General features: G+C 34.4%; 1 protein-coding gene across 2 annotated transcripts in view; it reads right to left on the reverse strand.

Moving 5' to 3' along the window:
- The window catches only part of LOC121384737 (protein FAM160B1-like), a 66,410-nt gene that overhangs the window by 20,277 nt on the left and 20,952 nt on the right, over positions 1 to 25,181 (reverse strand). For both annotated transcript variants that reach the window (XM_041515265.1, XM_041515264.1), the window contains exons 10-11: positions 23,843 to 23,952; positions 4,025 to 4,625 (exon numbers count right to left, since the gene is read on the reverse strand). In XM_041515265.1, coding sequence (XP_041371199.1) covers positions 4,025 to 4,625; positions 23,843 to 23,952 — 711 coding nt within the window. The remainder of the gene's footprint in view (positions 1 to 4,024; positions 4,626 to 23,842; positions 23,953 to 25,181) is intronic.

Below are 25,181 nucleotides of genomic sequence, written 5' to 3' on the forward strand. Positions count from 1 at the left end.
GTATTTATATCCGTGGCGTTTATGTCGGTTGATACGTTGCAGGTAGGAGTTTTAGCCGCATATGTTACTATTGTCGTCTATGGGATTTGATTTGGTAGTATACACCCTATAGTCAGTGTTTCTGCCAGAAAGACATTTTTGGGTATGGCGCGGCACTATGGAATTTAATGCAACCACAGTCAACAGGGGGTATTGGGGGGGGGGGGGGGGGGGGGGGGGGGGACTTCCCCAGAAAGAAAATGAGTTAAGTTTAGGGTAAGGGTGAAGAAAATTATACAGTAATGATAATAGTAATTAATTTTGTCAAAATGTTAACTTACCAAAACAATCTGAAAAATAATTTGGATATGGCGCCATACCCATTTTACTCTATGGCAGAAACCCTGATAGTTTAATTATGAGAAAATAAAAGTGAAACTTTTAACTCAAAAATTGACACCATTGCCACCTTCAGAAGAGTATAATTATACCCATATATACATATGTGTATATATATATATGTATGTATGTATGTATGTATGTATGTACATGTATGTATGTACATGTATGTATATGTACCGGTATACGTATATGTATACATGTACGTATACGTATATGTATACATATATATATACGTATATATATATATATACGTATATATATATGTATATATATATATATACGTATATATATATATATATATATATATATATATATACACACACACACATGTATACACATACATGTATACACAGTCAAACCTGTCTTAAGCGGTCACACAAGGGAGTAGATATAAGTGCCGCTTAAGACAGGTGGCCGCTGAGTACAGGTTGCCACATATTATATAGTCTTTAAAACATTTGTTGTTGTTTCTTGTTTTACCGTCTGTACTGCTAATCAACAGATGTGTGCTTTACAGTTGACTATAAATCAACTTTTGACATGTCGTCTCTTTCAGAAATAATGCAAATGGAATGTATTAAATTAACCGTTCTCAACAAGTTTGTTTTCTTTTACCATTTAATTATTTAATTCCTACTTCATGCAGTGTATTGTCATAGTAAGTGAATCTACAAATGTCAAGCGTAGCCTGCCCTGAGGCAATTAGATGCATGCCAGAGTCATATTTTCTTAATTGATACACAGTCGAGATGTCGGGACTGAATGGGTACTAGTATTCCTGAAGGTGTGAAGATCGGTTATTTGCTACACCTTATCGCTGTTGTTAAAATATCGTTTTTATATAATAGTAAAACTTTAATGTGGCCGCTTAATGCAGGTATTTCAGCGATTTGGGATCCGATTTAGGTGGCCGCTGGCTGCGTTAGACAGCTGACTGCTTATTACAGGTGCATTTACATTATAAATCATTTGGGCGGGAAAAAAGTGGCTGCTTAAGGCAGGTGACCTCTGAATACAGGTGGCCACTAAGACAGGTTTTACTGTATATATATATATATATATATCTTGCCTTTTTAATTCATAAAGGTGAGACAAAAACCTAATAAAACACCAACAATGAAAACCAAAAACCCACAAACAAAACCACAAATCATCACACAGTCATGACAGTAAATATTTACAATGTTAGTACATGTACACACATGTACATTTTATGCTACAATGAATCATTTTGTGAAACAGGGTCTAGCTGATAAGAGTTGCAATACATGGAATAGCTTCAAATGACGAATTGCCTAACATATCAGGTTATGAAAATGTCATTAGAGGATATCACTCGCTCAGCTGGCCATAAGCTTCATAAGGACAGCAGTCAAGTGACAGCGATGGTAATGACTCGAAATCCTCTTCCTTCCACTGCACTGCAGCACCATGCAGATCGGACCACTGACACAAGTGCTGTGCGTTGTTCACAACACTTATCACTGTGGAAGATCATTCAACTTGGTCATAGTCTTTATATCAAAGCTCTACACTATTAAAGGTTAAACCCCGGCCTTTCGGTGGATTGATGCTGCATGGTGATATAACAAGCTCTCCATCACTTGTCAAGCATCATCAGTGCTGAGCAGAAAACCCAAAGTGTATACAGCACAATCTGGTTTGTCAACTAACTGGCTACATGGAAAGGAAAGGAATGTTTGAAATGTTCAACACCTCGATCAGCACATTTTCAAGTACATGTACCTCCATCCATATGAAGTCCTTAGACCATACATGTATGATCCTATAATACTTTGGTCTAAAGACATACATGAGGAACCCATTGCTGCCACATACTATACATGTATACTATGCACATAAATAAAAGTCAGGGATGGATCTTTTATATGCACTTTTCCAAAGTTAAAGTTTCTCTTGTTTAATGACACCACTAGAGCAGACTGATTTATTAATCATCGGCTGTTGGATGTCAAATATTTGGTAGTTTCGACAAACAGTCTTTGAGATGAAACCCGCTACATTTCTCTGTTAATAGAAAGGGATCTTTTATATGCACCATCCCACAGACATAATAACATTGGTATACCAGTTTTAGTGCACTGGCTGAAATGACAGATAGCCCAATGGGCCCGCCAATAGTGATCGATCCTAAACTGACAAAATATTAGGTGAGTGCTTTACCACTGGTCTATGTCATACCAAGTATAGTGAGACAGGACATCACATAACATGAATTTTGACGTATGGTACATATGTACCAGTCCCGGGTCGCTGAGGGCAATCAACCCTACAACCCAACATACAGTAATGTAGATCCATGAGAAATAAAAATAGAATCTATAGATTTAAATGTATCATTCCTTTTGTTGGCAAATTACTTACATGTAGTACTATACATAAAAATAAATTGTGAAAACAGAACAAAAAATTTACACTGAAACCAGATTTCAGATTATGCACGGGTGCATTGTGGAAACAAATATGTATAAGAAAAGGACAGAGAAAGTAGAAAAGACCAAGAACAATAATGAAAAATGTCAAACACACCTATATTTACAAATGCTGAGAAATAAGATTATTTTTTCCTATTAAAATGACAACTATCACTCAGTGATTACAGCATGCAATTGGAACATCAGCAATTTCTGCCAGAGGCAAAGGATTTGGGACAAATAGCTGAGAAGTTCTGATTCTAATTATAGTACAGTTAAGTGTCTGGCCGTATTGAGACTAGACGATGGGGGTAAACATAGCAATTCGACAAAATTGTGTTATGACGGTCAGTTTTGGTGAAAGAAATTGTTATTTAGCAAGTTTAATTGGCAAATTAGTCTGACAGTCAGCAACTCAAAGTAGTATAGCTGCATAATAATCCAGACTGGAACATTATCTATACTGGCCCAGTAGACTAGCATCATGTAAATTGTATTTCATACTCATCCATCAGTTAAATAAATAGTAAGTACTACTTGTCAAGGACAAGCATTATAGTTTCTACATGCACCTGTGCTCTTTATTTTAACTGTACAGTACCACAGGTGGTGTTATGACAAGTTGTGATATATGTAAGTAGGATAAAAACTCATTAGTGGAAAAAATGTGCATGAGGTAAATTTTAAGTAAATGTTGTTGGTTTTTAATGCTTCAAAACAAATTCTTTCTCTAAAGATTTTAGAGCATGACATGCGAGTACAAATATTAAGAAATTCTATATTTTACACTGTATAATAATCAGGGCAAATACAAGGTGTAATCAGTTATTACTGACAATTACATTAAATGCACTGAAAATGTTAAAAGCTTTATCTGCAGGAAAGATAAATATACCGGTATATGAATACAATTTTTTTTTTTTTTTTTAAATCTTGTATATATATATTTTTTATTACATGAAAACTGCAACCCTACTTGTGACACTGTACACAATGATTCTCAGGGCTCACCCTGTACATTGCCATATTAGCCATTAATTGCTAATTTTTACACAAAATGGCTAAACAAATTTGACTTTGACTAATAAAATATTCCTTAATTTAACCACATTTTAATGATTTTTAAGGAAATATTCTACATACCCTGTATTTGAAAATTGGCTAAACCGAAATTTGTTCCAGTGTGAGCCCTGGATGCTATCACAAACCTGTTGGTGAAGGAGGTAATTCTAGTGAAGTCACTGACACCAGACCACTAGATGCTGGCTGAGGTATTATGCTGTCAAGTACTGCATCACCATCAGAAGAACGTGACACACCAGTTTCTTGTGATCTGCACAATGTGGAATCTCCTTCATGATGCTGAGGACCAGACGCACTTTGATCACCTTTACCTGCTGTATCAGTTGGCGAGGAACCAAAAGCTGACCCATTTATGTTCTCTGATGTAACATGACTGTCACATGATTGGTTTTCATTTTCTGCAACCTGATCCTGTGTAGTCTGCTGCAGAATGTCATCATTAGATCCAGAAGTGGAAACCTTCTGCTGCTGTTCTTCTGCTGCTGGATCTAGACCAGAAACAAGTGAATTGTTTGCGGGTGTGTCTGAAGTCTGCATGTCAACTAGTGACTTGGGGATCATCTGGTCCAGATTGATGTCGGTCAAAGGAGCTGCAGCCAAACCTTCTGTGAAGTCTGGACTGAGGTAAGAGCGACCGAGAAGATTTCTTAGTACCAGATTATGCAGAATAAACTCATCTTCCTGTTGAAGCAGTATGTCAAAGAGTTTCAGTGTTATCACACACACCTGAAAGTATATAACACAATTTATCCTATAACTTACCCATGATATTCATGTCATGAACCCATGTGATAATTTAGCATATAATGATACCCTGTAAATAATGATATGCAAATTTATATTTTCCATATGAAAAAATGCTCATGACAAATCCTCAATCTACACACACTGTTCATACAGTGAAAAAAGTATCATGTTCAAATGTTATTTGACCTATTAGTATTATTTAATAATTTATTATTATATAACATTTAGTGAAATATCTTAAAATATCAGTGAAATAAAAGTGTTATCAGTCACTCAGTGACGATAACACATTTTAGAGTGAAAATTTCACTATTTCACTCTAAAATGTGTTATCATCACTGTAGGAAAGCCGGAACTATTTTGCTGCTGGCATTTAAAAATAAAGGTAAATTGCCAAAAGTTATATAATAAATAAAAAAGTTCATGTTTTTTGTCAAATGTGATTTATATCTCATCTTGTGAAGTTTGCAATCATATCTCATGAGTCGCGCAAACTTCACTAGATGAGATATAATTCACATTTGACAAAAACATGAAATATTCTCCACATGTACATGTATGTATATACAAGGCATCAAAATAGCCATAGTGTCTGGTAAACCATGTACAAAATCCAGAATTTGTAACCTACATGTATACATGTACGTGTACATGTAGGTTCTAACAAATTGATCAAATGAAGAAGCATAAATTATACTGGCCTACATGTGTATATATGTACATGTACCACCTACATGACAATGTATTTGTACTTTACTTGAATAAATATTGTTTTGAAAAATATATGATATACAGTAGAATCTCATTGGCTTGAACACTGTCGGTGCATCAAAGTCTGTTCGACCCATCGGGTAGTTCGAACCATGCATTCGGCCGTTGTCGGGTGCTTCTGTAACACAAAAACCAATCGGAATACCTCGCATATTTCCGTAAAACTGGCTTGGGCGAGATGGTCCGATTGACTCATCAGTAACGAAGTCGCCTTCAAATGTCGGATGAGATACATATTTGTAAGTATTATTTATCACCGTTGAATAAACAAATAACAAACACACTGGTAGTCTGTATTTATAAATATTTATTAATTTAAAAAATCGTTCTTTATTATGCTGTTGTAGAATCTTTTGCGACATATTGACAACGTTGAGAAAAGAATGAAAGTGCATGAAGCACAGGCAGAGGCCCTTTACCTTTTATTGTTGCAATCACTACATTACATTGATCTCTCCTGTATTTCAAGTTAAAAACAAAATATGCCGACGCTCATGCGTAGAGTAGCGATTAAAATGATTAAAGTAAACCGGCGAGGCCGAACTAGGCTCACCAATTGATTGGTGTTTCATGCAAGGTTCATTCAGCTCACGATTATCGTAGTACTATTATCTGTACTAGAAAGATAATTACCGACTGGTGCTAAATAAACAACATGAGAAGCCGGCATATGATCTAGGATTAATTCGTTCCACTTCCGAATTTATATTAACTTACTTTGTGACTGACGTGAAAGGGTCAATGAAAAATTCGTAAATAAATATAAATTATTTTTTGTATTTCTTCGGATAGACTTAGTCGTTCGAGCTATATATCTTTAATTTTACAGTTCGGACTAATAAACTGGTTTGAGAGAAAGCTTCTGTTCGACCCTAGGGGTATTCGACCAATCAGCACCAAAATAAAAGGGTTTAATAGAGAAAAAAATCGGGACATTGTTCTTGGTTCAAGAATACCGGTAGGTTCGACCGTTGGGCGTTCGAGCCAATGAGATTCTACTGTATGTGGTGGTGTTTTTGTTTACTCCTATATAATGTTGTCAAGAACAAATTACCATTCTCAACTTTATCATTTAATTCAGTTATTACCCGCAACAGAAAAATCGCATTATTTAAGAGATACTGTATCTGAGCAATGATAACCGATTCCATGATTAATGGTGATGGTGATGATGATGAAGATGATGAAGATGATGATGATGATGATGATGATGATTACAATAATAATAAATTGGCCGTGAAATGTATTATTTTTAATCGATATGTCTGATTTGTGATGACCGACCTTCCCTTGAAATGTATTCTGATTTCATGTATAAGAACATGTCTGCATGTCCATCACATATGCTTTGAATAAAACACAACTTATTAAAATGTATATGGTGTGGTTTTTGTTTACTCCTATGCTGTCAAGAACAAATTACCATTCTCAACTTTATCATTTAATTCAATTATTACCCGCAACAGCAAAATCACCTTTTTTAAGAAATACAATGTATCATATATCTAAGCAATGATATCTGATTCCATGATTAATAATGATGATGATGATGATGATGATGATGATGATGATGATGACGATAATAATAAACTGGCCATGAAATTTACTATGTTTAATCAATATGATTTGTGATGACTGACATTAGAACTACAGAATGTATTATCATTACATGTATAAGAAGTCTAGAACATGTTAATGTCTACATGTAGCTCAATATATGCTTGGATCATCCATAGTGGAATTACAACAATGGCCAACATAACATGTATAGCTTTCAAATCGGACTATATCCAGCCTATATCCAGACTAAAACAATTTTATTCATTGTGAAACCACTTATAAAATAACAAAGTATTACAAAAAAGAAAAAAAAAGAAGAAAGATGAAAATGGAAGCAGCTAGCTTATGCCCGACAGTCTCCATTAAAAAGCATTAAACATATGTAATGAAAGTCCATTCCATCAGTGCCTGTTGATCAAGACTAAAATACTCATCAAACATCATTTAGAAAAGTAGTGTGTTCAGTGACCTCAAAATTACAGCTTTCCCCTCCAATTCACAAGAGTTAGACACCAAAATTAGTCTTTTGTCTCCTTATTATAGACGCAGCATCTGATGGTGATATTCTTCCTGTTCTGGCAGCTGCACACTAAATGCTTCATTTGCCGTGCGCATTAAGAAGTAACAACTGTGATGTGAGTTAATTAACCAACAGTAACTCTGTGATTAATGGTCTCACCCTACACTTCACGTAGCTTACTGAACAATGTAGACAAGCCAAGGATACATAATTATACCTGATAGAAATAGTGCATTGAATAGTGTATATGACACAGAATACAATATATGAATAGGTCACTGAACAATGTAAATAACCAACGGATACATTATTATACAAGACACAAAATATATGATAAAAATAGCTCACTGAACAATGTCTGGATGACCCAAGGATACATAAAATTTATACAAAACTCAAAATAAATGCCATAAAAAGCTCAATGAACAGTGACACAGAATACAATATATGAATACATGTACATGTAGGTTACTGAACAATGCATGTAGATGACCCAAGCTAGATACATGTACATCAAATTTATACAATACACAAAATACATTATATAAAAGCAGGGTTGAAAATTAGCAGTCGCCAGAGGTGACTTTTATTGACTAAGGGCGACTCAGAATTTTACATTGGTAGTCTATATTATATCCATCTAGTTAATACATACAATAACTGACCTATATATACTGGTATACATGTAATTATATTCTGGGCCAATAACCATTTGTTTTTTCTTATTGAGCAAAATTAAAGACTTCACTTAATTATTACTGAACCATGTACATGCACACAATTCCATATAATAAACAAGAAGCTATTTAATTAGCTATTTTGAAATCAATTTAAACATATCACTACTACATGTAGCTTGTGAAGGCTTCCTGGACAATCATTGCAGCCTTCCAAATTTTAAACCTTAGCAATCAAAACTTTGGAAGGAAACAAACTTTTGAGGTTAAAGATCGATGTTTATTTATCTTCTTTCTTTTTTCTTTTTTTTATCTGCAAATTATGGAGATCAATCCTGCAGAGAAACCTTCTAAGACATTTGAGAACTATTATTATAATCCAGTCAGAACTACAGAAGAAAATGTATTTTTAAACTTTCCTAAAAAAAAAAGAAAAAAAAAACCCACAGTAAAATATATCTAGACAGCTTTCTAATATTAGTTTTATTATCAAAATAGTTCAGTAGAATCCTTGTTCCAAGTTCTGTACGTTTCACAAAGACTATGTGTTACTGTATGAAGCATGGACAGATAGCTGGATGGGAAGACAGATGGATGGATATGTACATTTTAAAGGGACAGACAGCTCAACAGCATACTCCTTCCCAAGTAGCAATAAATATTCCAAGTCTGATGTGTACATACATGTTTACTTTTGCAATTATGTCTGTTTTAATCAATTAGTTTAACAATGGTGCATATTACATCATTCAATCGCCTTGAAAACATCACAATCCCATCAGACAGGACACTCTAGCTGGCTAAAACATCTTGGATATAAATCTCTGTCGTACATGTACACATCGTAGGTGAGGACAGAAATAAAGGAATATAATTATACGTTAACCGAATCTGTACTATTTTCACATTGGTGAAAATTATTTGCAAATTAATCAAACCCACACACGATCTCGAAATAATTCACTCAATGATATCAAAATTGCATCGAGACATGAGCCTAGTTATACTGTTCATTCTGCCACATTTGAGTCTGGGCGTCAAAAACAACCGCAGACATCAATAATATCAGTGCTACAAGACGTTAGCATTCCTTTTCTCTCAATTGTGGTGTATGTAACAATGTACGTTATTGTATAGATACCCTGCATCTGGAACATTATACATGACTCCTAATTACAGAAATCATTAATCACTTGTTAGTAATCAGGAGCCCGGTGTCCGTCAGACTTACAGCACATATGAACAGTGTCTTGTTGACTAACTCTGTATTCAACACATTTTCCCCCATCAATAACACAAAACAGCCACATCAACTCAACGACAAAAGCAAGTCTTGCAATTTCACGATTAATCAAAAGGTAATTACCCATAAAAATTCATCACATTTGTATAATGTGACCATTAAAGGTGTACTTTTTGAAAAGTGAAAAATGTAGCAGCTACATGTAGTACTAAATGAAGAGTGTAATATTTTTTAAAAATTTACTATTAATTTAAAAGCAGTTTGGCTTAACAACAACATCAGGGTTTCTGCCAGAGGGTAAAACGGGTATGGCACAATACCCTTCTTTTTTTTTGCAGATTTTTTTTTTTTTTAAGTTAACCTTTTGACAAAATTAATTACTCTTATCATTACTGTATGATTTTCTTAACCCTAACCCTGAACGTAACCCAGTTTCTTCCTGGGGGACGTCCCCCATACCCCCTGTTGACTGTGGTTGCATTCAATTCCAAAGCACCCTACCCAAAACTTTCTTTGTGGCAGAAACACTGTACATGTACATGTACATGAATATAGAGCCATCTCTTTATATAACCAGTATTTAACAACATGGTAACTGACAGCTCTTCTACATCCAAAATGAAATGGTGACCTGTTTTAAAGGGACATTCCTGACTTTGCTGCAATTTTTAAGATGTTATCAACTAACAAAGACTTTTTAACAATTGTAATTACATATCAAATATACTTTTCTGCATAAAATATTAGTCGCTATATATTAAACATGTTTCTAATCATTCTAATATTTGTACTAGGTTAAATTTCATTTTATTTCCTTAAATATATTTATTTTTTTCCATACAAAATTATTTGAAGACAAAATCCAGTTTGGGCTTCTTACAAAAATTAAGACGACCAGAAACACATTGAATATACAGACATTGATATTCTAAACCAGAAAATATATTTAATATGTTAATTTAATCATAGAAATATTTTATTTGTTGGAAACATCTTACAATGCTGCAAACTCAGGAATGTCCCTTTAATAGCTGCAAAAACAATCAACCCAAACATTATGTTATATATATATATTTTTTTTTTTTTTTTAAAGCATCATCCAAAAATAATAACTTAAATAGATTTGCTTGTGTGGCAATCTGCTTGTAAATTGGAAAAACATCTCAAGTCTGAGCAGAAATTCATTGCATTTTGCATAATACCAATCTTAATAACATAGGCATTCAATTACAAAGTGATAGATTAAACGTAACTGTTGGATCACATGGTAAGGAAACTGCTTAATAAATAATACCGTGAAACCTCTCTAACCGGACTCCCAAGGCACAAAGTAAAACGTCTGGTTTTAATGGGTATCCAGTTTAAAAAGGCTCTGTTCTGTACTAAAACATGTATTTAAAAAGGGACTATGAAAAATAACCGGTTTTGAGGAAATTCAGTTTGTCTGGTTTTGTGGAGTTTCCCTGTATATACATGTATACTATACAGACCTCTACATTAACTTTTTCATCTGGGAGCCAGATGGCACCTACTTAAATTTGTTCACAGATAGTAGGAAATACTGTAGTTTAGTCGCCAAATGAAAAACAGTTGTTGCATTATGCGACCAAATCAGGTGCAATGTAGAGGGCTGCTATTATGCTTTAATATTTAAAACTTAATTTATTGTTGTAATGAGTGTGTGTATGTATATATGTATGTGTTTGTGTTTGCATATGTACATGTACACATGTGGATATGTATGTGTACATGTGCATGTACATATGCAGTACTTGTACACATATATATATGTACATGTATAAATATATTAATTATGTACACTGTAGTATATAAATTTTAAATTTGGTCTGGCCGACTACAATGAATTTAATCTCTGCAATAGATGTCAATCACGGTGTGTTTCACAGAGAATGAACATAGCAATTCAAGCAGTTACATGGAAAATCAATTACCATTTCTAGCAGAGGCTCTTCAAAATGGCATTTTCAAAATTCCATTTGTCAAACTGCCATGCTACCTTACATGTGCTTTACCAAGCATTTGCATAGGTCCAGAGAGGCGAATGTACGTGTCAATCAAACTTGCATGCAGTCGGCACAGCAAGTGAGAGTACTTTCAAATATTCTTCATAATGCAAATGTGAGGTATCTATAATGCATATTAAATAATCTGGACAGTTCAAGGTCTGTTTAAAAATCAGAAGAAAACTTTACTTCCAAACCTGTCAGCACTGAACATGTACCAAAGACACTGTGGCCTGTTAACTTGTTATTAACTTTTGTTTTTATATTATTTCAATTGCACATAAACACTTTCGGCTTAATCTTAACTTATCATTGTTTGCAGTGGCAGAATCCTGTCAATTGTTTCTAAAAATAAACCTTGCTACCACTAAAATCTGTAATAAAGCACAATGCATTTGACTAGAATTAACTGTTTTTCTTATTCATATCCACAATATCATAAATAATAATTGTAATAATTTTTCACTTTTTTTAAACACTAAAATCCACACAAGTTGGACATCCCAAACAAAAATTGCAAGCTTAATAAATAGCTGGTAACAACCTTGCGGCAAGGTAGTAACTACCGCGTTTCGAGCTAGTATTTGGAACCTTTTTACAACCTTGCCGCAAGCTTGCGATGAGCTTCTTGCAACCTTGCGACGAGCTTCCTGCAAGCTTATTCAGTTTAAGCTAGTATTTGGAACCTTTTTGCAAGCTTGCCGCAAGCTTGCGACGAGCTTGCCGCAAGCTTGCGACGAGCTTGCCGCAAGCTTGTTGCAAGCTTGCGACGAGCTTCCCGCAAGCGTATTCAGTTTAAGCTAGTATTTGGAACCTTTTTACAACCTTGCTGCAAGCTTGCGACAAGCTACCCGCACGCTTGCGACGAGCTTCCCGCAACCTTGCAACAAGCTTCCTGCAAGCTTGCGACGATCTACCTACAAGCTTGCATCAGTGGCAGCCATCTTGCATCTTGTATAATTCTTTAAAAAACACAACAATGGTTTTAAAGTGAAAAACATGAACAGTTAAAACAAAAAAATAGGTGCTACATGTTGTCAGATACTTAGGCTACAAAATTAGCTTACCTGTCTGACAGACATGTTCCATTTATGTGGGATAGTCTTGACTAAACTAATATGCTAAAAAGCTCCTGGTCCTATATTCTTCTTCTTCTTCTTTTAGGTTATATTCCTCCACTATCTGGAGATCCACACTGTGGTGTAGTGATTTGTTTGTTTTTTCTTGTTTTCTTTTTTCTACTGTTCCACCAAGCAGGATTCAACCAAACTTGGTCCAAATGATCCTCTTATAGACCTGACCAAGTGTTGTTATTTTTCAGGCCAATAAAAATTCCAAGATGGCCGCCCTGGCCTCTGAATAACTGAGACATTTTTAACTTTTACTCAAGTTCAACCATGCAAATTTAAACCATATGTATTCCTAATGATCCTCTCATGGCCCTGACCAAGTTTGTTATTTTTTCGGGCAGATTTAAAATCAAGATCGCTTCCCTGGCCTCTGATTGAAAGAGACATTTTTTTGCTTCTTTTCAAGATCCACCAGGCAGGTTTCAATCAAACTTAGTCCAAATGATTCTCTCATGACTTACTAAGTGTTGTTATTTTTGTGGCTGATTCAAAATCCAAGATGGCCACCCTGGCCTCTGATTGGCTCAGACATTTTCAACATCTTCTCAAATTCCACCAGGCTAATTTCAACCAAACATGGCCCATGTCATCCTCTCATGGCCATGCATATGTTATTATTTATGGGGCCAATTGAAAATCCAATTATTACAAGATGATTCTGTTTTAACCATATTGTATTATCATTCGTATGTATTAATATTAATTTTGTTTTAATTATTATTGTAAATACTATCTAAATATGTAACATGTATGTTTGGTTGTTTAGCCACTGTTCCCACTGAATTTGATAAATCATATGAGAAGTTATGAATTAAAAAAAAAATAACCATGAAAATGATTTGGACTTATACATGCAGCAAGCTTACAAAAATGAAAACATGCTTGCGGGAAGCTTGCACAGTTGAAGATATGCATGCAGCAAGCTTGCAAAATGAAAACATGCTTGCGGGAAGCTTGCACAGTTGAAGATATGCTTGCAGCAAGCTAGCAAAAATTAAAACATGCTTGCGGGAAGCTTGCACAGTTGAAGATATGCATGCAGCAAGCTTGCACATGCTTTCACAAATGAAAACATGCATGCGGCAAGCTTGCAGAAATACTGACTACCTTACGCGAGCTAAATGTTAGCTTGCAAATAGCTTGCATTGCTTGTACTACCTTGTAACAACCTTGTAACTACCTTGCAACAACCTAGCCGCAAGCATGCATTTTTGTTTGGGATATTTCATTAAAATTATTTATTTCAATGTTTTTTTTTGTTTTTTTTTTTATATTTCTTTACTTTACCTAACCCATCGCTCAAAAACAATATCTAATAATCTTGACCTTTCTGGTTTACTTCTGGTCTTGAAAAACCCATCATTCAGTGCAATCACCATGACAAGAGATAGTGGCAATTAAAATTGATTTGTAAAATATTACGTTACACGATAAGACGTGGATACTATTTTCACCTCATCAAGTGTGAATGTATATCCGTCAGTGTGCCTATGCCTTAATACCTTGATGTAATCAGAGCAAATTGTTTCATTTCCACGAAGCAATCAATAATTTGTGATCAGATCTGACCAACACTGAATGTAAAAATGACATAATAAACACTTAGCACACAATTCATTAATAAAACCGACACGCTCTTGACACCCCATTGATCACGACGCTCGATCCCGGCTCGCACAAATTTACAATGTTTGTCAGTTAAATGGCATAATGATTATAACAAAGTATTATACGTCTAACTGGTCTCATCTATTAGTTTATAGTAAAATTTGACACGTATTGTACGATGGAGAGGGAAGTAACAGAACATAGCCATTATTTCCCCAAATGTGCACACTTACATGCAATATGGGCAACTCCTCTGGCACAACACACCAATATATACAGTGAAACCTCTCAAAACCGAACCCTCTGTAAACTGGAATTCCCTCAAAACAGGATGTTTTTAACAGCCCCTTTTTAAATATCTGTACAGAAGAGAACCTCTCTAAACCAGATACCTCTTAAAACCTGACTTTTTACTTGGTCCTGAGGGTGTCCAATTTAGAGGAGTTTCTCTATAATATGTAACATACTCTTAAAGGGCTTTTATCAAAACTTTTAGAAAATGTTATGCTGTAGTATGTAAGCCATAAATAAAACAGCAAATAACAATAAGCTTCCACTACTACTGTTAGCCAATAGCAATCTTATCAGATTCATACAAAATGACATCCTACCATTTTCATTTGGATTCATAAAAAGAAATATGAATGAATGAATGAATGAATGAATGAATGAAAGACAAATGCTGTTTGATTTATTAAAGACAAATTATGGTTAAAAATAACATCCAGTGATAAAGAAATATTGCAAAGTATTTGCAAAATTATAACTGAATAAATCTATTTTCTATTGAAGCAGAGGTCATTATTTAACAAATTTAAAGCTTAACTTAAACTTTAATTGATCTATGGTGTAGTCCATGTAAGTATATTAAAATGACACCCGCCCACCCCCCTTCCACACACACACACACACACACACCAAACCATCTTTCCAAACAGAAACATCCATAAAAAGAAACAACTTGGTCTATATAGTAAAGTGGGTTAGTTGCTAAGGATTGCAAGTTAATTATTTTAATTACAGTATTCTTTTAATTTCAGTTCATTAATTATTTTTCTAAAACAAAATATTTATGTAGTCCCCTTTGAAATATTTGAATATCAATACTTTTTAATTTATTTAATTTCTCTGATAAATAAAAATTATTTGCATTCATTTAAATAAAATAAAACAGTATTTCACTGCATTCTGAGAAACAAATACCACTTGTACATGTATCTGTAGATGGCAAACTATGAAACAAAACACAAACCGACAATAACAGACAAATTAAACTCCAATAAACAACAAACAAGTATCTACAAATTAATTTGATAAGCATGACACTAAGCCAATGTAATCATTTGCTAAATTATACTTTGACTTCAAATACAAGAGCAGAATAATGAAAAATGTTTTGTTTTGTTTTTCTGTATGAAAAACTACTACATACATGTAACAAGCTACTTTTGTTTTTAATGGATATACATGTAAGTCCCATTAATTTAATAAGTCGATCCACAACTTTGGAAATAATGGTCTTTGAAGAAAATGGAATACGGTAACTATATTGCTGCAAGAAAATAACAAGTTGTAAAATTACACTGTCCTCTTTGGTAAGAAACAGAATGGCTTAACAATTTAAGATGTGCTATTGGAAGAAGTCAATTTCCCATGATGACTGGAAAAAAACCTGCCACTTAATGGTTTTGTCGGTCCAGCCAGTTCGCCACACAGGAACCAGCTGCTTAATGGGCCGTCTAAAACTCAACTGCACTGCCTTTCGCAACAAACACAGTGGAAATTAGTCTCAATTGCCTCGTTTAATAAGCACAGTTGGCATCAACAGGACACTTTTACAGCTGGTCAATATACGCATGCACTGAAGCAACATGAACTCTTAGAATAACATTTTAAAATTTTAATTCATTATGTTTTGAAAAGTTGTTTTCTCTTCTAATGTACTGTAAATCATGAAATTAATGTGAGAAAGATATTAAATATAAAAAATGCGACCGATGTATCGGAACAATAACTACTTGACACATTATATTTTTAACCAATTAAAACACCAAGAATAAAATATGAAACAAAAAAGATAACAAAAAACAAACACAACAAACGTGGTGAGCATCTGTCAACAGAAAGAAAAACTTAAAACCAATGCATTATTCGTAATCTTTAAAGTTGTTCAGTTGTACATGATGACTTGATATTCAGTCAAGCAACATAATTCTATGATTCAAGTTGCCTGTCGAATAACTTAAATAAGTCACAGCAAACCATTGTCAAATGGTGAATGGGCGTTCTATATCCATATATTGTTGTCATTCTTTTAAATGTCAAATATTGTCTGAATGACAAAGGTTTTTGCCACTCATAACTTCTCGACTGATTCTACGAGACACCAGACTTTATATGGGTCTTAATTGTTTTGCTTTGACTAGACATCAGCACATATTATGCAGTTTGTTGTTGATCAGTCAAACACTGTTTCTTTTTTAAGTGGTTCCATTTTATTAATAATGAAAAAAATACTGGTTTTCATCTTCACTGTCATATAACATCAACAAATTAATTAACAGTTACTTAAAACACTATTACATTTTAACCGACATTACCAGAAATCATAACATTCAAAGATGAAATATTACAACTGACTGAGTGTGGAATTCAGAACATTTCCGCATGAACACAGAATCTGACGAAAAACTACAAATGGTGCCAGTGATTCAATTATGTTCCCCATTAGGCATTTATCACTAGTACAAAAATGTTTTTAGTAGTTAATTATCCAAAAACTTAAAGTAATAATGTACATACATGTACATTTTAATAGAAAATTATTTTTAAAAAGTCTTGATTTAAAAAACACAGAATTGTGGAAAATAAATGTTTACCCTTCATGCAGTAATCCCGGTAGCATTTGACATATATTTTATAGTATTAAGGTAACATTCATTATAGGTATTTGTTTTCATTTCCCTTAATTTCTTCTTTTTAATTTATTTAATTATTTATTTATTTATTTATTTAATTTTGTATTGCAATATATATGGATTTACTTAATTATTGTCTACATTGATCTAGTCTGTCCCATCCTCTTACAAATTTTTTGTTGCTGTAAATAATGTCAATTTGGTTTGACATAAGAAGAAAAGTAAAAGTGTTCTGGAAATAACAACAATAACAAAACAAAAAACCTATTCTCGTGTGTAATATAGAAAACAATCAGCTTACAAATAAATAACTTTTTTTTAAAAATTGCCATGGGAGAAACGTTCCACTGACGGCTATTGTGAGCCTGCCTATGGCAATTTTTGTAAAAAGTGACAAATAAACATGACTGAAAGGCTATTTTGCTTTATGTAGACATATTTCAAATGTACAAATGTTAAATAATGGCAGACAATGTACACCAGGTGTATATATTTTGCTATAGTTGAGGAGCTTTACCGATGGCAGAAACGTATCATCGGTGATGGTCTCTACCTACGGCAATTTATATCTCAACGACAGCAACTGCTATCAGTGCGGTTGTTAAGTTTGAGTGATGAGGACTATAATTTTGAATTTCTGTTATGTATACATACATGTAGACTACCATAAGTTAAGTACTCCCTAATAAATAGAGATTCCTTATTTACTGTTATTGACAACCAGTTTTGAATCCTGGGAGTGACACCAACTCCCACATATATCGAACAATATCAAACCCTGTAGCTACATGTGCATGATAAATATAAAAACAGTTCAAGGAAACAAAACCAATAACATAAAATTATGAATATTATAGTACCTGTAACAAACACTATAGTGAATCTTAGTGATTACTCTACTTTGACATAATACAATCAATTAAGGGCTCTTTTAAAATAGTACTAATAAAATATCTTGTTTAATATGTTATACCGTTGTCTGTTTTATTATCAATATATATAAAATCCAGACAATGAACCATCAACCTTAAAATAGACCGCTTTGCAGTGTGAACTTATTAAAGTGCCTTTACCAGACATACATGTAGATGTATAAGTAAAAATACACATTTTACTGTGCACCTGTCCCAGTGCAATAATATCATGACCCATTGTTTTTCAATTTTCAGTATTCATACTAGTACACAATGTCATGTAATAAGTGTCCACTTTGACGAATTGTTGTTTTCAAAATATTCCATAGGTTTTTGTTTTCATAATAGTATTTTCTAAGTATCAGTGTTCTTGTTATCTGAAAACCAACCAAAAAAATTAAATACAAATAAAATAAAATAAAACTGAACCACTTTTTCTACTTTATGCTTACAATGTGTTTGCAATGTGTTTGCATCCAGATTAAAAAAATATATAAAAATTTAAATACAGAGATCTCAATTTATGTAAATCATGTGATAATTTTTTTCATGTCTTTTAATGACAACTGTAATGGTTTGATATATACTGATGTCCAAAAGAAACTATACCAACACTCTGAGAGACTACTGAAGAAAAACCAAAACATGTTCCATGTTCAAAAGATATATATTTATGAGAGTGGTTTTTTGGCATGTTGTGAACAAAATTTCATTCAATAAAAGCATAAAATATTCAAGAAACTGTGCTACAAAGACACATGGGGTCAAAATGAGATGATTCACAAAGTCACTGTTAGAACAGCTTTTCAACAACAGTATGTTACATGCATGTCTGCAAAGTCACTAAACATTGGATTAATAGCGAGTATGTCCACCTTGTGCATCAATGCATGCCACAACACGTCGCCGCATTGATGACATCAAGTGCCGGATGACGTTAGCGGGAATCCGTTACCATTCGTCAATTAAAGCTTTCTCCATGTCCTGACGGTTGGCTGGTGCTACTGGTCGTCTTCTGATTTGTCTGTCAAGATGATCCCACAATTGTTCGATGGGGTTCATATCAGGAGAACATGCAGGCCATGGCAAAACATGAATGTTCATGTTGTTGAGGAAGTCCTGTGTTATCCTTGCAGTATGGGGTCTAGCATTCTCATTCTGGAAGAGTATACCGCGTGGCTGCAGTTGAATAAATGGCAACAGAATGGGTCGCAAAACTTCATCTCGATACCTCTGTGCATTAAGGTTACCTTGAATAATAACAAGCCTTGTTTTCAAGTCCCCATAGATTCCTCCCCAGACCATGACACCACCTCCTCCAAACGCTTGAACTTCCTGAACACAGTTCTGCACTACACGTTCTCCTCGACGTCTCTATACACGCTGATGACCATCAGCTCTAAACAGGCAAAACCTGCTCTCATCACTGAATACAACTTGTCGCCAGTCTCGCACTTGTCAAGTGCGATGCCTCCTGGCCCATATCAATCTGTAATGTCGGTTTGCTGCGTTAACGTAACTCCACGGTAGGGTCGACGTGCTCGAATACCATGTTCCCGTAATCGTCTTGACACTGTCTGTCGACTAACACAATGTCCTAATGCCGTTGATGCCGATGTAGTCATGGGAAGGAAGCGATTTCAGAGATGGAGAATGCGCAAGTAACGGTTTGAATGGGTGTGGTCACACGCGGTCTTCCACTCCTAGCCCTGTCAGTTGTCTGCCGAAAACATTCCATCAACCTGGTTATGGTAGCATGGGTACAAGCCAATGTTCTTGCAATGTGGTCATACGTGGCTCCCAGCTGGGCCATACCAATGGCTCTCTTTCTCTCTCTGTGCTGCTGACAAACGAGGCATATCTTGTGTGCTTTCGAGTACTGTGTTACTAACGTGCAGTTTCAAGAGATTTTTATACCAGTTTAGCATGTGCATTTCGTTATATGGGTGCAGATGTCCTTATAGCAATATGCACGTTTTTATGAAAATTTACACTTTCACCGGCTTTAGGTAATTAGATACATTTAGTTGTACTTGGGCAACATTTTTAACCACCATTTCATTTCCATAATCCAAATTATAAAGGAATTGAAATACCTTTTTTTGGTATACATGTACTTTCTTTTGGAAATGCTACATTGTTGTTTTTTTACATTCTACTAAAGAAGAAAATATTCTAGCCATGTTCACAAATTTTTTTTAAACCTAGTGAAACCTGTCTATACAGAGTACACAATTAAGGCACAAGTGACAGATACTAGCAGGTGGTCTTTAGAATGAGGTAACACATAATTATGTATTCTACTTCAACTTATTTTGTAACTACAAATCTGAAGGGATTTCTACTAAACTCTGAGAAGCAAAACCAGTTTTTTGCTGGTTGCAAATTTTCAAAATTGAACTACATTGTATATTATGTCAAAATTTAAATAAAAAACAATAAATGTTTTGTTATAATGACAAAGAAAATCAATAGAATACATTACTGTTTACATGCAAACCTCATTAAATATTGATTTATTTTAAAGCCAGCAAAGAAAATATTCTTTAATTAGGCTATATATCAGAACCACTAATGGCTTGAATAACATTAACAAGCTCTCATTATAAATCTTTTTGATGATGTCGTCAGCTGGCAATTCTTCCTAAAAATCTGACTTTAAATATTTTTAAATTACTTTTTTCTAAAGAAGTTGGAATTACATGTAAAACATGGATAGCCCTAATGTTTTCACCTGGATAGTTGAACCTGTTAACATGAATGGCAAAGCCATGGTGGAATAAATGTCATTGCCAAATTAGCCAACTGATAACTTTTATACAAAGTGGCAACAATATTTAGTCTTGAGCTAATAAAATATGCCTTAAATTAACCACATTTTAATAATTTTCAAGGAAATACTCTACATATTTGAAAATTGTCTAAACCAAAATGTGTTCCAGTGTGAAAGCATAAACCAATCAACAAACCTGTACATGTACCAGTAGGTAGGGAGCATTTGTTCAACACCAGATTCCTTTGACATTTCTTAATACAATCCCATTTCATTTAAAACATACATGTATATAATATTTATTTTTTTACTAGTAGCATAAAATTGTTTCAAACAATTAAGTTTCTTTATATTTGTTAACAAATTTCTACCTTGCTTTTGGTATCACATTTATGTGCAATTTAAAGAATATTAAAGTCCGAACCAAAATGTTAACAACTACGATAAATTGCTCTACTACTTTTATTTTTCGTTAGATTTTACCCACATTTTGTCCAGACAGAAATCTTGAAAAAACCATTACAATGACACAGATTCCACATACTAGATGATAACCATGTCAGAGACTTCGCTGAGATCGCATTGTGCAAAGAGCATGTAAATTTTGTGACGGCTGCCATTTTGACTTTTTATGGAATATTCTCCAAAAGGGATGAAAGGATATGACGTACGTAATCTAACAATGTCAGAACATGTTATGACATAAAAGCAAACATGATGATGTCATTTTTTTTTTTTTTTTAAGTATTTGTTTGTTTAAAGATACCACTAGAGATAACTGATTTTATATTAATTATGTCACATACTTTGGAGGCTTTCACCCCTCTTGAAGAGTTATTCCATAAATAAGCAAAATGGCAGACGTCAGAAAACTGCATGTATTTTGCCCTATGCTATCTCAGCAAAGTCAATACTGGCGACATCATTATAGTCTCATATGTGGAATCTATCACTGTAATGGGTTTTTTTCACAACTTGTGTCTGGACAAAATTTTGGGGAAATTTAACAGTAATTAAAGGTAGGAGAGTAATTTATTGTACATGTAGTTGTTAACAATTTGGTTCGGACTTTAGATGGTTAAAATGTATTTCAAACATTAAAGCAATCCAGGAAATGATTTGAAAGTTATATGCAATTATAAACTTAACAAAGTTCAAAATGATGTTAACCATATATTGGGGTCAGGTGCACTCATACCAAATATGAAAGCCAGTACCCGTGACAAGAATTAGATGTTAAAAGGCAACTGGAAAAAAATTAACAAAGTTTCAAATGACCATGACCTTGCCCAGACATCCATTATGGTGCACAAGGTGTGCTGTTGAAAGACTCATCTGGTGAACAACATACCAACTATCAAAGCCATTCGTTAAAATGTTTTTGGAGTTAAATGCAATTTAAGAAATTTTAACCAAGACCTAAATGACCTTTATCTCATCGGTCAGACAAACAGGATGGAGGGGTGTTGGGGTTGTGTGGTGGTAGTGATGCAGATGGAAGACTCACAAGTAGAGGACAGTCATACCAAATGTAGAAGCCATCCATTAAGGGAATGAGCATAAAGAAAACCGATAATAACACATTTCTAAAAAATAAAAAATGAACACAAAAATATTTTGTACAGAAGTATTGTTTGTGAATTTGAAACCAAGTACTTATTATTTTATGCCTTGTGGGTTTGCTGCTATTTTATTTTGTCTGAATGTGGGTGAAGGGCATACCAAAATGTCACCTCCAGCCTACCCATAATTGATTAACTCTAACTCTGGACAGCTCTAAACTTATTCATTTCCTTCCATTAATTCTCTTCAGTTTTGCTCAGATATAGTGATCTGTCTGAATCAGATTGTATAGTGTATATATGTATATTATATCATGTTATAACCCAGGCTAGAACCATCAATTAATACTGTCTAGAAAAACACTGTATACATGTATACAATCTAATTAAAATTAGCTCCACTATTACATGTGGATCTAACAGCAGCCAGTTGGAGCTCATGTCCAGCAATCAAAACCTTACTTGCAGAATCAGGCCAGTGATTTAAAAATAATTTGATAACATTGCGAATTACCCTGAGGGTATACGACATGTTTCATGTGAATTACGAATCTGTGTCCGTGTTGATCATTTCCCAACCAGGGCATGTATAACCATCCGTGAAGGCATAACAAAAGAAATTAATTTTGATAAGACACAGTTAGAACATCGGTCTATTTAGACATCTTACCCATATTGATCATGATGCTTTCTTTCGTATGACGTCATTTCTTGAATCCATGAAAAATTGCTCAATAAGCAATTCCAAATTCACATAAAAAGATCAACAGTTTGCAGAAAGCATGGAAACACTGACATGGAAGACACATTATTTCAATAATAATTACACATTCACTGAAAACATATGGCAACGTAGGTTTAATGTATGAAAAGAAAGGGAAAAAATCTTCAAAAATGGGTTTCTTTGTTCTAATAGTATCAAACACATGATTATTTCAACACTTGATCATAAGAGAGGAAGGAAGGAAATGTTTTATTTAATGATGCACTCAACACATTTTATTTACAGTTATATGGCATCGGGCATATGGTCAAGGACCACACAGATATTGAGAGAGGAAACCCACTGCCGCCACTTCATGGGCTACTCTTTTCGATTAGCAGCAAGGGATCTTTTATATGCATCATCCCACAGACAGGATAGCACATACCACGGCCTTTGATATACATGTACCTGTCGTGGTGCACTGGCTGGAGCGAGAAATCGCCCAGTGGGTTCATAAAAGAGAGAGAGAGAAACCAGTTGCTGCCTCACCGACCACTTCAAAACGCAGAAAGAGATCTTTTACATGCACTTTCCCAGAGACAGGACATATGTATACCATGGCCTTTGATGAACAAGTCATGTATCACTGGCTGAGAATGGGAAAAAACACCCAGAGTCCACCAAGGGCAACTGATCCTCCAACCCATCACACCTCAGGTAAGTGTTCTATAACTGAACTACACCCCTATACCCACTACATTTAAAAGTGCATGAGAAAACAAGTACAAACCTCTTCTGACACATGATTACACCTTTCAATAAGAACGTGTCTTAATTCATGAGATTCCCCGTCATCTTGCTCTGGCATGGAGTCACGACCCAAGATGAAATGACAAAATTCTAGAAAAAGACAAGAAATATAGTCAAGAAATAAAAATACTTCAAAACATCATAATAAAAATATTGTTGTGTATGGCTAGCTCCGACACTCACCAAATGCGTCAAACAAGAATTTTAAAAATTGGAAAATTTTATTTTTAAGTGGCAAAATAATTTCAAGCAATAAATGATATTTTATATAACAGCAAAACAAGACATGAGCATTTTAAGGATTTATTACATATTAAAATATAACATAATATTTGGCACTTGGGGACTAACTTGGCTACGTGTGACAACAACAAGGGAATCTAATAGGACACCAATCGGCGGGAACTGCATGGTGTGTGCAAGTACTGTGTACCACGCTATCACCAAGAGTACTGACCAATCAGCGGGAACCGCATGGTACAAGTAGCACCCCTGGGAATATTGTGACAGAGCATGGCTAGAGTGCTGCCAGTCGGTGGGAACTAAATGGACGGCAAAATGATTTCAAGTAATAAATGATATTTTGTTATAAAATAATGGGATTTCTGCAAATTTGGAAACAAAACAAAAAATGAAACCCCTCAAAACCGGACCCTCTATAAACAAGAATTTCCCCCAAACTGGATGTTTTTAATGGCCCCTTTTTAAATATCAGTACGGAACATAACCTCTCTAAATTGTTTGTTTGCTTTGTTTATCAAAACCACTAGAGCACACAGATTTATTAATCATCGGCTATTGGATGTCAAACATTTGGTAATTGTGACACATAGTCATCCGAGGAAATCTGCCACATTTTCCCTAATGTAGCAAGGGATCTTTTATATACACTTTCCAAGACAGGAAAGCACATACCACAGCATTTAACCATTGTGGTGCACTGGTTGGAACAAAAAAAAAACCAATCAGTCGAATGGATCAACCGAGATGGTTCAATATCTTGTGATGCAAGCACCTCAAGCAAGCACTTACATGTAACCAACTGAGTTAAATCACACACTCTTCTCTAAACTGATTATCCTAAAAACTGGATGTTTTAGCTGGTCCCGTACATACATGTAACCAACTGAGTTAAATCACACACTCTTCTCTAAACTGATTATCCTCAAAACTGGATCTTTTAGCTGGTCCCGTACATACATGTAACCAACTGAGTTAAATCACACACTCTTCTCTAAACTGATTATCCTAAAAACTGGATCTTTTAGCTGGTCCCGTACATACATGTAACCAACTGAGTTAAATCACACACTCTTCTC

Source organism: Gigantopelta aegis, chromosome 10, assembly GCF_016097555.1.
Source record: "Gigantopelta aegis isolate Gae_Host chromosome 10, Gae_host_genome, whole genome shotgun sequence".
NCBI lineage: Eukaryota > Metazoa > Mollusca > Gastropoda > Neomphalida > Peltospiridae > Gigantopelta > Gigantopelta aegis.